The sequence below is a fragment of the Rhinatrema bivittatum genome, chromosome 6 (genome assembly GCF_901001135.1).
Source record: "Rhinatrema bivittatum chromosome 6, aRhiBiv1.1, whole genome shotgun sequence".
NCBI classification, from domain to species: domain Eukaryota; kingdom Metazoa; phylum Chordata; class Amphibia; order Gymnophiona; family Rhinatrematidae; genus Rhinatrema; species Rhinatrema bivittatum.
In genome coordinates this window covers 261,186,271-261,200,822 of record NC_042620.1, presented here as the reverse complement: position 1 = coordinate 261,200,822, position 14,552 = coordinate 261,186,271, and the positions used below count along the sequence as shown (strand labels likewise).

At 51.0% G+C, this 14,552-nt stretch overlaps 1 protein-coding gene across 1 annotated transcript in view; it reads left to right on the top strand.

The window, feature by feature from the left end:
* Positions 1-14,552, top strand: part of KIF22 (kinesin family member 22) — a 119,559-nt gene that overhangs the window by 51,315 nt on the left and 53,692 nt on the right. Inside the window, exon 10 of the mRNA XM_029606988.1 lies at positions 9-192. Within this exon, the coding sequence (XP_029462848.1) occupies positions 9-192 (184 nt within the window). The remainder of the gene's footprint in view (positions 1-8; positions 193-14,552) is intronic.

The window sequence follows — 14,552 nt, the reverse complement described above, 5'->3', positions numbered from 1 at the left end:
CCCTTCAGGAGCTGAAGAAGAGACAGAAAGAACTGGAAGAGAAGACCCTTGCTGCAGAGGCCCTATTGCAGAAATCGAGGAACCAGCCAGAGCTCCTTGCTGCCAGTGACATAGAGAACACCTTTAAAGTTGGACGCCAAGTTGTCTCTAGCTCCGGTCAGCGGAAGCAGGCTATTGTCTTCCCCCTGCAGGGTGAGTGGGGAAACCAGGGTAGGCATTGTGGAATTACAGCCAGAGTCAGTCATTTTCCTGTTAAGTCAATTCTCTGAAGACAAGCAGGATGGTAGTCCTCATATATGGGAGACATCATCAGATGGAGCCCCTGACATGGAAAACCTATGTCAAAGTTTCTAGAACTTTGATTTGCCACACTGGGCATACCCAGCATGCCCTATACCACACCGGGTCCCTCTTCAGTCTCTCTTTCTATAGAGCTGCAGCATTGCAGTTGGTGAGCCCACTTTCAGCCTTTTTGGCCTCTTTTGGAAAACTTTCTAATTTTCGCATTAATGTGATTTTTTTCGCCTGCATTTGACGCCAGGTCCCTCTCTGTCCTCCCTGTAGTGTTCCTAGTTGGGGTTTTCATTGTTTATTGGTACGTTTCCTCTTGTGGTTGATTTCCCGCAGCGGCGCAGTTTCTGTGCCTGACGGCCTTCAACGCCTGCCATCAATTTTCATATTGCTTCTCATTTATTTTGTCCTGTAATGGCCGCCTCTGGTTTCAAGGTGTTTCTGTGCCTGAGGACCATGTCCATTTATCCCTTGATGAATGTGTCCTCTGCCTGGGGGCATCTCATCACATCCGGGGTTACCACAAATGTGCCCAGATGACCCTGAAGGAAAGTTGTCTTCGGCTCAATAAGATGGACTGCCTCTTTGGGCCAGAGAAGACTGAGGCATCAAAGGCCCACTGAGCCGCACCAATGATACCGAGCTATCGACATCGATGGGACAGTCTGTTATGTCGGCTGATAGGGGCTCTGGAGACCAGCCACCGTCAAGCTCCTCCAGGCCGAGGGTGTCTGGTTCCTAGTTAACAGCTCGGTACTGGGAAAAGATCGTGTCAAGCATCAAGGGAAACCAAAGAAGTATCTGCATCGGTCCCCATCTATGCACAGTCGCGCGCATGGGGATATACTTAGTTTTTGGGTACTTGCCAGGTACTTGCAGCTCGGATTGGCCACTGTTGGAAACAGGATGCTGGGATGATGGACCCTTGGTCTGACCCAGTATGGCATGTTCTTATGTTCTTACCAGCTCATGATATGACACCCTGAAGTGACCCTGCGGCAAGGAGCACCAGTCCTCCATCAGTGCTGGGGAGTCTGCAGTGGTCTCCACTGGTCCTGATGCCAGTCACCAATCCTCCTCTCGGTTCTGAAGAGGATCTGGCCACCCCTCCTCTTCTCAGGTGATGTTGGTATCAGCAGTGTTTGAGGAGGAGCTTGAATGGCAAGTTCAACTGGCAGGAGATGGGCAACGGAGCCGGCACTGTCCATCATAGAGCCACTGTTGGAGAAGCTCCATGTGCTCATTGGCACATTATTGACCCAGTTGGCATCTGTTCCCAGGCCAGCATCTGTGCCCATTAGGGCACCGCAGCCTGCCTCTGCTGATGATGGCCGTTCGAGTTCCTAGAGGAGGAAACTCCACCTAGGCCGGTTGAGATACTGAGGTCTGCAGCCCCCCGTCCAGGTCTGCTGGTGCCTGTATCTCTGGACGAAGGCCGAGTGCCTAGGGCCCCATCCCATGCCGAGTTCAGTGAGGATGAGGGCCCCTATGACCCTTGGGGGGATGACACCAAGGAATCCTCCTCTGATGGCTCTGAGAGTCTTCCCTTAGAACCTTCTCCTCCAGAAGAGCAAAGGAAGTCCTCACCTTAGGAATTAACCTTCGCAGGATTTGAGAGGGCGATGGCAGAGGCCATCCCATTTCATTTACGGACAAGGAGGATGCCAGGCACAAAATCCTTAAAATCCTCCAGTTCGTGGAGTTTTCTAAGGAAATCATGGGGTCATGTTACATGATATCCTTAAGGAGTTACTGCTGAGAATATGGGAACCACCTCCTCAGTAGTGCCTCCCGTGAATAAGAAGGCGGATGGGGTTTACCTTGTCCAGAAGGCTCCCTGGTTCCCCTCATCCAGAAGGATCCCAGGTTCGATAAGCGACAGCTTCCCCACCAATTGGTGGTGGTTCAATCCCTCTCAAGAGAGCCAAGCCGTCTTTTATCCGTTCCTCGGTGCCCCTGGATGCCCTTACAGAGAGGTATTCAGGGAGCCATGCTTATTGCCCACATAGCTTCCTACCAGCTCTACATGAGCCAGTAACTCGTGGGACATCTGGAAGCATGTGCAGGATGTGGCCGAACAGCTGCCTCAGCAGCAGAAGGACACTCTCCTGTTGCTGCTGCATAAGGGCCTGGAGTATGGGCAACACGAGGTCGAAGCAACCTAAGATGTTCTCAAGATGGCATTGAAGGTTTCTGCAGTGGGAATCAGCGCCCGCAGAATGGCATGTCTGCAGGCCTTGGATCTCCAACCAGTGGTACAGGAAAGAAACACTGACATACGGTGTACTGGGGAGAATCTCTTCGGAGATAGGATGAGGGATGAGGTGGCCCAGCTCCGGGACCACCATGAAACCCTCCAACAATTCTTTGTCAGTACTCCGGTCCTATCCTCCTCAGCTAGGAAATCACCAAGATCAGGGCAGAAGAAGTCTTTCTTTCGTCAGAGGAAGTACTATCCTCCGCTGCCTCAATCCCATCAGCGCAGAAATACAAAATAAGCAGCCAATGTCCAATCCGTATTTCTTTATTGTGTAGAGACAAATATGTGCAAATGAGCCCGACTCTAGCCGAGTTTCGCCCTCCTTCAATAGGGCTGCATCAGGGGCTAAAAACATACAATAAATGACATTAAATAATATTAAAATAAATTAAAAAATAATAAAACCATATAATGAACAAACATTTAAAATGAACATATAAAATGGTAACATGGATATATGTGGTGTAAAAATAAAACCAACAGAATAAAAATTGCAATAAATAATCAAAAACATGAATATGTAAAAGTGAATATTGCCTTTACCTACAATAAATAGATATACCGTATTTTTCGCTCCATAAGACGCACTTTTTTTCCCCCAAAAGTGGGGGGGAAATGTATGTTCGTCTTATGGAGCGAATATAAAAAAAAAAAACACAAAAATCTAACAACCCCCCACCCTCCTGACTCCCCCAAGACCTGCCGACTTAATTTACCGCAACCGCCCACCCTCCTGACCCCCCCAAGACCTGCTGACTTAATTTACCGCAACCCTCCTGACCCCACCCCAAGACCTGCCGACTTAATTTACCGCAACCCTCCCCCCCTCCCCCCCAAGACCTGCCAAACGTTCCTGGTGGTCCAGCGGGGGTCCGGGAACGATCTCCTGGGTGTGGGGCCGTCGGCTGCCAGTAATCAAAATGGTGCCGACGGCCCTTTGCCCTCACTATGTCACTGGGACCGACCGCTGCTATTGGTTGGTCTCAGTGACATAGTGAGGGCAAAGGGCCGTCGGCGCCATTTTGATTACTGGCAGCCGACGGCCCACGCCCAGGAGATCGTTCCCGGACCGCTCCTGGACCCCCGCTGGACCACCAGGGACATTTGGCAGGTCTTGGGGGGTTCAGGAGGGTGGGGGGTTGCGGTAAATTAAGTCGGCAGGTCTTGGGGGGGGCGGTCAGGAGGGTGGGGGTTGTTAATTTAAAGGGTTGGGATGGGGTTCCCAGAGAAAGAAAAGTTTTCTGATCTGGGGAGTGGACCGAAATGGCCCTCCCCAGACCCGAAAACAAAATGGGGAGAAAAAAAAAAAGCTATGCACTCCCCTAATTTGCTCCATAAGACGCCCAGACCAGAGCCGGTTTAGCACAATTTTTTTTTTTTATTATTTTCCCCCTCTGAATCCTAGGTGCGTCTTATGGTCAGGTGCGTCTTATGGAGCGAAAAATACGGTATACAACTGAGTTATTAATACAAGTGCAATTAGCTACAAAAGAGAATGATAAAATGGCATTGGTGACTTAAAAAGTGTATGAAATAAAATGCTCACCACACATGTGAAATGTGAAAAGTGTCAGGAGAGACAGGAAAAAAGAAAAGTGTATTGACAGGGGGTATACATTATATAAATGTAAATTATTGCTTACTATTTGCATATATGAATTATATATCTTCGTCAACAATTTGTGTGTATGAACATATGAACGATACCTATGAAAGCAGTAAATGTTAGAATTATGATGTGCAGGAAAAAGAAAAAAATATATTTTTTTGTATCAATGAATCAGACATTAGACCAAATCTATAATTAAACATACCATGCCAATGGTGGACACAGGCAGCAAAGAGGCCCCAAGGCCCTGCCAGTGCCTCAGTCAACTCCAGGGACGGGGTTTTGACTGGGTTGAAGGGAGCGTAATCCAGGTACTCGTACCTGGGGCAATGGATCTGCCGCTGGTCAGGGGCAGGCTGCGGTTCTTTGTGAACCGGTGGCCCAGTATAACCTCAGACCGGTGGGTTCTTTCCATTATCCTTCAAGGGATTGAACCTATTGGATGCCCTGCCAAATTGCCCTCCGAGACCATTTTGGGGGCCAGAAGTGCATCAGGAGTTCAGGAGTTCTCCTCCCTCTTAATGGCCAGAGTGGTCGAACTTGTTCCACCAGGGCAAAGAGGTTGGGGATTTACTACAGTTACTTCCTGATTCCAAAGAAAACAGGAGGACTCTGTCCCGTCCTAGGGCCTTGAACAAATTTATAAAAAAAAAAAGAAAAGTTCAAGATGGCTTCCCTGGGCACCTTGATCCCCCTTTTACAAAAAGGGGGACTAGCTATGCTCCCTTGATCAGAAGGACGCGTACACACATGTGGAGATCTTCCCAAACCACCGGAAGTATCTCCAATTCGTGGTTGGAAAACAGCACTTCTAGTATTGGGTGTTGCCGTTTGGGCTAGCATGCGCCCCATGGGTCTTCACAAAATGCCTGGCTGTGATGGTAGCACACCTCCCCAGGCTGAGGGTACATGTTTTCACTTTTCTGGATGATTGGGTAGTCAAGAGCATATCTCAGGCAGAGTCCATCAGGTCCATGCGCTTGACCATCCGGGTGTTGGAGTCACTAGGATTCACATTCAACTATCCGAAGTCCCATCTTGGCCCGTCATTTCAATTGGACTTCATAGGAGCCCTGCTAGACACGGTTCAGGCCAAGGCTTTCTTGCCTCGTCAAAGGACCGTCAGTTTGACAACCATCACTGCAGAGATTCAGCAGGTGTCAGCATGGCACATGTTGAGGGTGTTGGGCCATATGGCCACAATTATCCTTGGCTCGATTACACATGCGGAAGCACAATGGATCTTGAGGTCACAGTGGTGCCGAGCCACGCAGAACCTCCAGGATTGCAACAGAGTCACCGTACCCCTCTGGGACTCTTTGTCACAGTGGTGGATACTTTCAAATCTGACACGATGAATCTCTTTCTGAGATCCTCCTACCAAATTGTTGTAACTATGGTTCCCTGTACGTACCAGGATCAGTCCAGGACACCTGGGTTGTGACTCCGCACCAGTAGATGGAGACAGATTAAAACTTGTGGGCGGAGCCTTATATGCCCCTGTGCCAGTCACAGCCCCTCAGTCTTACTCTGTCTCCAGTAGATGGTGCAGGTGCTGTCACAGCCCCTGCCTGGCATGATTCTGTTAGTCGGTCAGGTTCGGTTATTTTTTAGGTAACTTGGTGTTTTTGAGGTAAGCTTCGGTGAGCTTCTCCAAGTAGGTGTTTTCTTTTAGTGATTATAGCTGTCCGCCCTGCCTCCCAGGGGGGTTGAGAGGTCCTGAGGGGACTACCCCCCCCTGGTTGAGGCCGCTGCTAGGGTCGAGGACCCGGCTTACCTAGTAGCAGCGTCAGGGGTGACACCGGGGAGCCCGGTTCACTCACCCCTGCAGGACAAGGGCTCCAGAACCAAGGACAGCTGCAAACTGTGTAAAAAAAAAAAAAAGGGGGTTTTTTTTTTTTTTTTTGTTTTCGTTGTGCCGGCTCTCCGTTTACTCGTGTCTCAATCTCCGCTCCGTTTTTAGGGGGGGGGGGGGGCGCCGGTAGCAGAAGGGAGGTCGCCGGTTTTGAATTTTTAATTTCTTTGAAATTTCGCTGCGTTTCCCGCCCATTTTTCGCCGCGATTGCCGGCATGCCTGCGGCTCGGCTTGCCCACGAAAGAAGGAGTGTCCGGATCGCCTCGGGGGGCCCGGCCCTGAACCGCGCGATCGCCGCCGCGCAGGGGGGGCGCGGCTGGTAGGCCCAAGATTTTCTTCCCGCGCTGGGCGAGTGCGGCGGCCATTTTAGATTACAGCCGCGAATTTGCTCGGTTCTCGGCAGGGGATACAGCTCCGCCCCCCGTGTTTTCTCCGCTGCGGGGTCCGGCGGGGGGGTCCCCCACGGAGGGGCCTCGATATCCGGTGGCTACCGCGGATGTTTTCTGCAGATTCGGGTTCCTTTTTCATCTGTTGTTGCGCAGGGTTTAAATATCAGCATAGTAAGCGCAGCCGGAGGGGCGTCGCGGGGGGGGGGGGCACCCGCTGGTCTGCTCCAAAGAAAAAGAACACTATGGGTGTTGCGGAGGGCTCTTGGGAGCCCTCGCGGTGGAAGCTTCCACCGCGTGGCGTACTTCAGGTGTCTGAGAAGGAATCTTCATCGGCAGTTGACTCAGAGTCTCCAGAGGAGCCCCTGATGGGGCCCGAGGAGGCGGCTGCGGATGGTCCCGTCCAGCCCAGCACGGGCAAAGGGACACTAGCCGTGGAGGGGGAGGACCCCAAGGTGGTGCGGCTCTTTCGCAGGGAAGCACTGTCCCCGCTGCTTCCGGCAATTCTCAGGAACTGGCAATAGAGGCTCCGCCAGTGGTGGCCCATCCAGAGGCAAACATGGATCCGGTGCTCTTAGGTCTTGCAGGCCCAGCAGTAGCATTTCCTTTTTAACTTTCTTCGACAGATATCCGGTTCAGTGAATGGGATACGCCGGAGTTACGCTTGCAGGTCAGTATGGCCATGGACAAGCTTACCCGCTACCCGAGGATGCGCTGGAACTCCTTCGACTGCCGCAGGGGGATGTCGCAGTCTCTGCGATGACGCAGAGGTCGACCATTCCGGTTACGGGAGCCACGGCTCTCCGGGATCTACAGGATAGGAAACTGGAAGTGCAACTCCAGAAGATTTTGGAAGTGTCTGCCCTGGGTGTGCGGGCTGCCCGACTTCGCTATCCGAGTGAGTCTGCGCTGGGCAATGGGCCCAAGTTTTTCAGGTGAACGCAGGTCTGTCGGCGGCAAAGGCATCACAGGCAGATAGGTGGAGGCAGCAATTGCGTATGGGGCAGTTGCTCTCCACGGTTTGCCGCGTTCATCCGCTAGGTCCAGAATGGCGGCTGTATCTGCGCGTTGCCTGCTGTGGCTGCGCAACTGGGCTGCAGATGGTTCGTCCAAACCGGCTGCCTGGGGGCAGATTCAGGGCGCGCTCCCTCCTCTCGGCATGCCGTTTCCGAGGACCCAGGATTTCGCGTCCTCAATGGTCTACCGGTCCTTATAGGTCAGCTTCCTCCCGGATCCCTCAATGGCAGCAACCGGTCCTTATTGGTCAGCTTCCTCCCGGATCCCTCAATGGCAGCAGTCTTTTCGGGATACACGCTTTGGTAGATAGGGAGGAGCCCAAGTCTTCACACTGTTACGCGGCCGGCCCATCCCTCACCTCAGCCCCAGTACGTCGTTTCCAATGTAGGGGCGCGGTTGACCTTGCTGGTCGAGGAGTGGACCAGGATAACGTCGGGCCAGTGGGTCCTCAACGTGTTAAAGCTCGGCTACGCATTAGATTTTGGTCGTTTCCCAGCAGTCAAGTTCCTGGTCTCGCCGTGCAAGGCTCCCGCAAAGAAAGCAGCAGTGCTAGACACCATCCGGCGCTTGGAAAAGTTGGGAGCCATTTCCCCCGTTCCGATCTGTCAGCACGGCAAAGGGCGTTATTCCAATTACTTCATTGTTCCAAAGAAAGTTGGCTCTTCAAGCCCTATCCTAGATTTAAAAGGGGTGAACGGAGGCCTGTGTGGGCCTGACTTCAAAATGGAAACTATTTGGTCGGTGACCGTCTCTGTGCGTACAGGAGAATTCCTGGCCTCACTAGATCTCACAGAGGCGTACCTTCGCGTAGGAATTCAACTGTCGTTTTTAGCGATCCCTACGGTTCTGACGTCCTAGGGCGGCATTATCGATTCAGGGCTCTCCCGTGTGGGTTCACAACGGCGCCTCATACGTTCATGACGGTGATGGTCGTGGTGGCGGCGCAGCTACGCCGGGAGGGTTTTCTGGTTCATCCTTACCTGGACGATTGGTTGATTCGGGCGAAGTCCGAGGATCAGTGTCGGTTGGCGGTGGCCAGGGGCCTACACCTCTTGCAGTCTCTAGGCTGGGTAGTCAATTGCAACAAGGGTCAAGTGGTACCCACGCAGACCTTGGAATACCTTCGACAACACAGTGCTGCGTGTTCCTGTCGCAGGAACGAAGGTGCACACTGCAGTCTCAAGTGAGGCGTTTGCTGTCGCTACACCTACCACGGGTCGGCGATTACCTGATGGTCCTGGGTACTATGGCCTCCACTCTCGCGTTGGGCTCCTGGGCGTTCACTCATCTACAGCCATTGCAGTCGTCCTTCCTATCCCGCTGGAAGCCGTTTTCGGGGGAATTCTACCGTCCACTTCCACTTGTAGGCCGGGCGAGATCCAGCCTGGTGGCTCGATTCCAGTCATCTGACCTCTGGAGTGTCCCTCCTAGTGCTCAACTGGACAGTGGTGACCATGGACGCAAGTCTCTCCGGATACGGAGCGATCTGTCTAGGTAAGTCCGTTCAAGGCCTATGGTCAGCGTCTCAAGCCCGAGGGGCTATCAACCGACGGGAGACCAGAGCGGTCCGTTGGGCGCTGCACTCGTTCCTGCCTCTGCTGAGGGGATGAGCGGTCCGTGTTTTGTCGGACAACGCATCCACAGTGGCCTACATCGATCGCCAAGGAGGGACGGGAAGCCCACGTCCATAGCCAAGGAGGGACGAGAAGCCCACAGGTAGCAGAGGAGGCGCGGCTCTTGCTGGCTTGGTCGGAACTAAATCTCGACAACGTCGCAGCCTCTCCCATCGCATGGGGTCGACGACGTCCAGGCAGTTTTTCTCAGCCGTCATCGTCGAGTTCCCGGGGACTGGGAGCTGGCGGACGGGGCGGTTCGCCTCATCGGCAAGACGTGGGGTATCCCCACATGGACTGGATGGCCAGTGGCGAATTGGCTCCGAGAAAGGGGAGCAGGAGGAGTCGACGTTTTTGGTGCTTCCCTGGCCGACGGATGTCCGGCTGTACGTTTTCCTCCGGGGCCAATGTTTCGGCAACATTCTGCGCCGCATAGAATTGCATCCATTCAACGTGATCCGGGTGGCTCCGGATTGGCCTCGCCGTCCGTGGTTCGCGGACCTCATTCAGTTGGTCGGGGACGGCTACTGGGCGTCCCATGCGTCTCCAGGGGTTCGCGGGGCTCCTCAGTCAGGGCCCCGTCTGGTTGGCGGACGCGGTTCCCTTCTGTCTCGCGGCATGGCATTTTGAGAGGCCTCGGCTACAGGGGACATGTTACTCTGACGCGGTGGTGGCTATGCTGCTGAGGTCCGGGAAGCAGCCTACGTTCTTGGCATACGTCCGGGTCTCGGTAGTCTTTGAGGAATGGTGCGTGCAGCGGAGTGTGGTATCTGATCTTCTGGTTTTCTCCAGGCTGGTCTGGCCAAAAGCTTGGCATGCAGTTCCCTGCGGGTCCAAGTGGCGGCGCTTGGTTGCTGGCGGGTCCTGATGTCTCCCGTTTTCTAAGGGGGCTAAGCATTTCCGTCCTCCATTGCTTTTCCCCTGCCCGTCCTGGAATCTTAATTGGGTTCTTTCCACCTTGTGCACGGCACCGTTTGCCCCTTGAAGCGGATGAATCTTAAGGATTTCACATTGTAGACTGTATTCTTGGTGGCGTTTGGCTCGGTGCGGCACTTCTCCGAGTTGCAGGCTCTCTCCGGTAGGGTCCCTTTTTGCGTATTTCCGCTTCGGGAGTATCCTGGCGGTCGACCCCTTCCTCTCTACCTACGGTCTTTTTTCTTTTGAATCAGTCAGTTGAGCTGTCCGCTCTGCGGCCGGGAGCTCCTCTGATCCTCTAGCGAGCGACTTCATGAGGCTTGCTGAGCGAAGATCCCTTCTACGCTACCTGGAGGTCACGACTTCCTTTCGGATAGCAGATCATTTGTTTCCTTTCGGGTCCAAGGAACGGGAGCCACAGCATCCCACACGACGATTGCCTGTTTGGCTAAAAGAAACCATTGGGTTGGCATACCTCGTGTGGGGAAAACCGGTTCCTGGGGGGCCTCCTCAGGGCTCGCTCGACGCAGTCCCAAGCGGTGTCTTGGGCGGAGTCTTTGCAGGTATCGCCTCCGGAGTTTGCAGAGCGGCTACCTGGAAGTCGTTCCATACCTTCATTAGACATTACCGGTTGGAGGTTCCAGCTACTGTTTCCGGGGGTTTTGGAGAGTAGGTACTCCGAGCGGGACTCTCTGCTTCCCACCCTCGGTAATTTAGCTCTGGTACATCCCAGGTGTCCTGGACTGATCCTGGTACGTACAGGGAAAGGAAAATTAGTTTCTTACCTGATAATTTTCGTTCCTGTAGTACCAAGGATCAGTCCAGGATCCCGCCCGCAGCACTGCGTAGTAGTAACGGAGAGTCCGCTCAGTGTTTTCTTAGCTACCCTGGTCGCTTGTTTGTGCTCTGCTGGTTGCGGAGTCCAGTTTCGGAAGGGGTTTGCGTTATGTTCGGTTTCCTTAAAGGTAGTTGTTAGCTAGTTCTAGTGGCGTTTCTACTTTGACATTATGTAAGACTGAGGGGCTGTGACTGGCACAGGGGCATATAAGGCTCCGCCCACAAGTTTTAATCTGTCTCCATCTACTGGTGCGGAGTCACAACCCAGGTGTCCTGGACTGATCCTTGGTACTACAGGAACGAAAATTATCAGGTAAGAAACTAATTTTCCTATATGTCCACCCTGGGCTGGGGAGCTCATGTAGATGGGCTCAGGACCCAGGGTCTTTGGTCTGCCCAGGAAAGCTGTTGCCAAATCAATTTCCTGGAGCTCCAGGCGATCAGGTACATGCTTTCGGAGATCGGCTGTCCAACAAAGTTGTCCTGATCCAAACAGACAACAAGGTAGCGATGTGGTATGTCAAAAAGCAGGGAGGTACAGGCTCATACCTCCTGTATCAGGAAGAGGTTCAGAAATGGTTCTGTGCCCTGTTCTGGGAGAACGTATTAGCAGACAGACTGAGTTGTGCCTTCAAACTCCACGAGTCACGAGGTAGAGAGGCCATCGGAACGAGAGAGGAGAAGGCCAGCCCGGGAAAAACTACGGAGGCGGCCGCCCCCAGTCCGGTGGAAGAACGACATCAGGGGGAACAATTCTCCTTACTGCAAGGAACCACCAGGAGCGTGCAAGGTAATATGGAGGAGGGAGAAAACCGATTGAGGGCAATGACTGCTGGTTTTGGGATATCTACAACAACTAATATAACATTAGAAGGAATTTGGGCTGCTCTGAAGTCTATAGAAACATCTATTAAAACTCTCTCTCAAATAACTTTGGATACAAGAGAGCAAACGATAACTAATAATAAATTGATAAGAACATTTAATGAGAAAATGGATGGTGTAGAAAAGAGAGTGGATTCTATAGAGAAATTTCAACAGAAGTTAATAACTTCTGAGAAAATTGCTAATAAAAGATTAGAGGGAATAGAGAACTCCTTAAGAGCTCACAATCTGAGAGTTCTTAATTTTCCTGTACAACCCTTGACATCCCCTCTAGATATGTTCAAGATCTATATGAATCGAATATTAAAGATTCCAGAAGCTGCTACCCCTGTCATCGCTAAGGCTTATTACCTACAGCAAAGGGAAACTACAGAGCAAGCCGGAGCTGGGCCTCTAATGGAAAATTTGGACTTAACAAATTTCTTAGAAACTTCATTGGACTCTGAGATCAAAACAAGGAAGCCTTTACTTATTTCATTCGCTTTCCTGTCTTAAAGAAATTGTTTTAAAATTATTTCTAAGAAATAGGCAGGTATCCTTTTTTGGTCACCCTATTTGGATTTACCCTGATGTTATTAAAGTAACTCAGGTGAGACGTAAGGAATTCTTACAAATGAGATCAGAGGTATTACAACTTGGAGCGAGCTTTGTGTTAAAATATCCAGCAAAATGTTGTATAAGATATAGGAATGTACAATATGTTTATTTAGAACCAGACCAGCTCAGAGCCTTTATACGGTCATTATCCCAGGAGAATCCAGTTACTGCCTCGGCTATATAAAAAAGGGTATGTACTAGTATGCAGCGACCTGATTTGTAACACAGTATTTGCTTATATAATGCTCATTATTACTTTTCTCCGACCCCCCCCCCCCCCTATTTCTTATAATTTTGTTGCTGGTCATTGTATATCTAATTCTTATTTTTTATTTTGCATTATAATATTTGTAATGACAACAACTTCTTTTCTGTACAAGTTTAAAGTCTTGGGTATATTTTCAAAAATTTGAAAAATAAAGAATTATAAACTCCACGAGTGGTCCATAGACCAGGGAGTTGCAAATCAAATATTTGGTCTCTGGAGGAGCATGGATGTGGATCTCTTCGCATCCTCTTGCAATAGGAAGTTGCCATAGTTCTGCTCCCTGTACAGGACAGACAGCAAACCAACCTGAGATGCTCTTACCCAAAACTGGGGCAATAGTCTTCTGTATGCATATCGTCAGATTCCCTTTGTTGTAAGGACAAGGGAACTATGATCCTCATAGCCCCTTATTGGCCGAGATGGGTCTGGTTTCTACTCCTATGGGAGCTGTCCATTCAGAGACTGATCAGTCTGGGGACTTCCCCAGATCTCCTCACACAAGATTGAGGCAGGTTGAAACATCCCAACCTCCAGGCCCTATTGCTCACAGCCTGGATGTTGAGAGGTTAGTTCTGCAACCATTCGATCTTTCAGAAGATGTGTCTCTGGTCCTAGTGGCTTCTAGAAAGCCTTCCACTAGAAAGTCCTATGGACTGAAGTGGAGGAGGTTTTCTGTGTGGTGTGAGTAGAAGACCCTAGATCTGTTCTCCTGCCCCACAAACTACTTGATTACCTTCTACACTTATTGGAAGCTGGCCTAAAAACCAACTCAGAGTTCATCTGAGTGCAATTGGCGCATACCACCATGGTGTAGATGATATGCCCATCTCTGTGCAGCCTATAATTGTATGTTTCATGCGGGACCTGCTTCAATTGATGCTGCCTGCTTTGTCTTGGAAACTCAACATGGTGTTAGCTCAGCTGATGAAAGCTCCTTTTGAGCAGCTATATACCTGTGACCTCAAGCAAGGTCAGCAAGCTCCAGGCCTTAGTGACTTATCCACCCTTCACTAAGTTTTATCATGACAGGGTTGTCTTGCGTACGCTCCCTAAATTCCTGCCTAAGGTGGTGACTGACTTCCTTCTAAACCAGTCCATCATCCTGTTAACATTCTTTCCCAGGCCCCATTCGCACCAAGGTGAATGAGCCCTGCAAAGTTTGGACTGCAAGCAAGCCTTAGTCTTCTATCTGGAGGGGACAGAAGCCCATAGATAGTCCACCCAACTTTTTGCTTTCTTTGATAGGAATAGGTTGGGCATTGCCGTTGCCAAACAGAAACTATCAAATGAGACTGCATTTTGGAGGTCATGTCAAGGCTCATTCTGTCCAAGCTATGTCGGTGTCAATGGCCCACTTGCAAGCATTTCCCATGGAGATCTGTAAGGCTGCGACGAGGAGTTCTCTCCACATATTCAAATCTCACTAGTGCTTGGATAGAGATGGTTGACGCATCAGTAGATTTGGCCAATTTGGAATCTGTTTGAGGTGTACAACCCAACTCTCTCCTGCTTAAGGCCCATTGTTTGGGTTTAGGCTGTCTCTCCCCTCTATTACCAACAGCACCATTGTTGTGCCTGTTGGTACCTGGTTTGGGTGTCTGTTGGTCCTCCCTTTTATGCTGGGGAGCAGCCTGTAGCTTGAGATTCATTCATGTGTAAGGGATACCATCCTCCTTGACCATGGAGAAAGCAGAGTTGCTTACCTGTAACAGGTGTCCTCTGAGGACAGCAGGATATTTGTCCTCACGAAACCCGCCCGCCACCCCTTGGAGTTGGGTTTCTCCTATTTTGATTTTTATATAATTCTATGTTATAAGACTGTAGAGCAGTGGTTCTCAACCCTGTCCTGGGGACCCCCCCCCCGGCCAGTCGGGTTTTCAGGATATCCACAATGAATATGCATGAAAGAAAATTTGCATACACTGCCTCCATAACATGCAAATTTTCTCTCATGCATATTCATTGTGGATATCCTGAAAACCTGACTGGCTGGGGGGGTCCCCAGGACAGGGTTGAGAA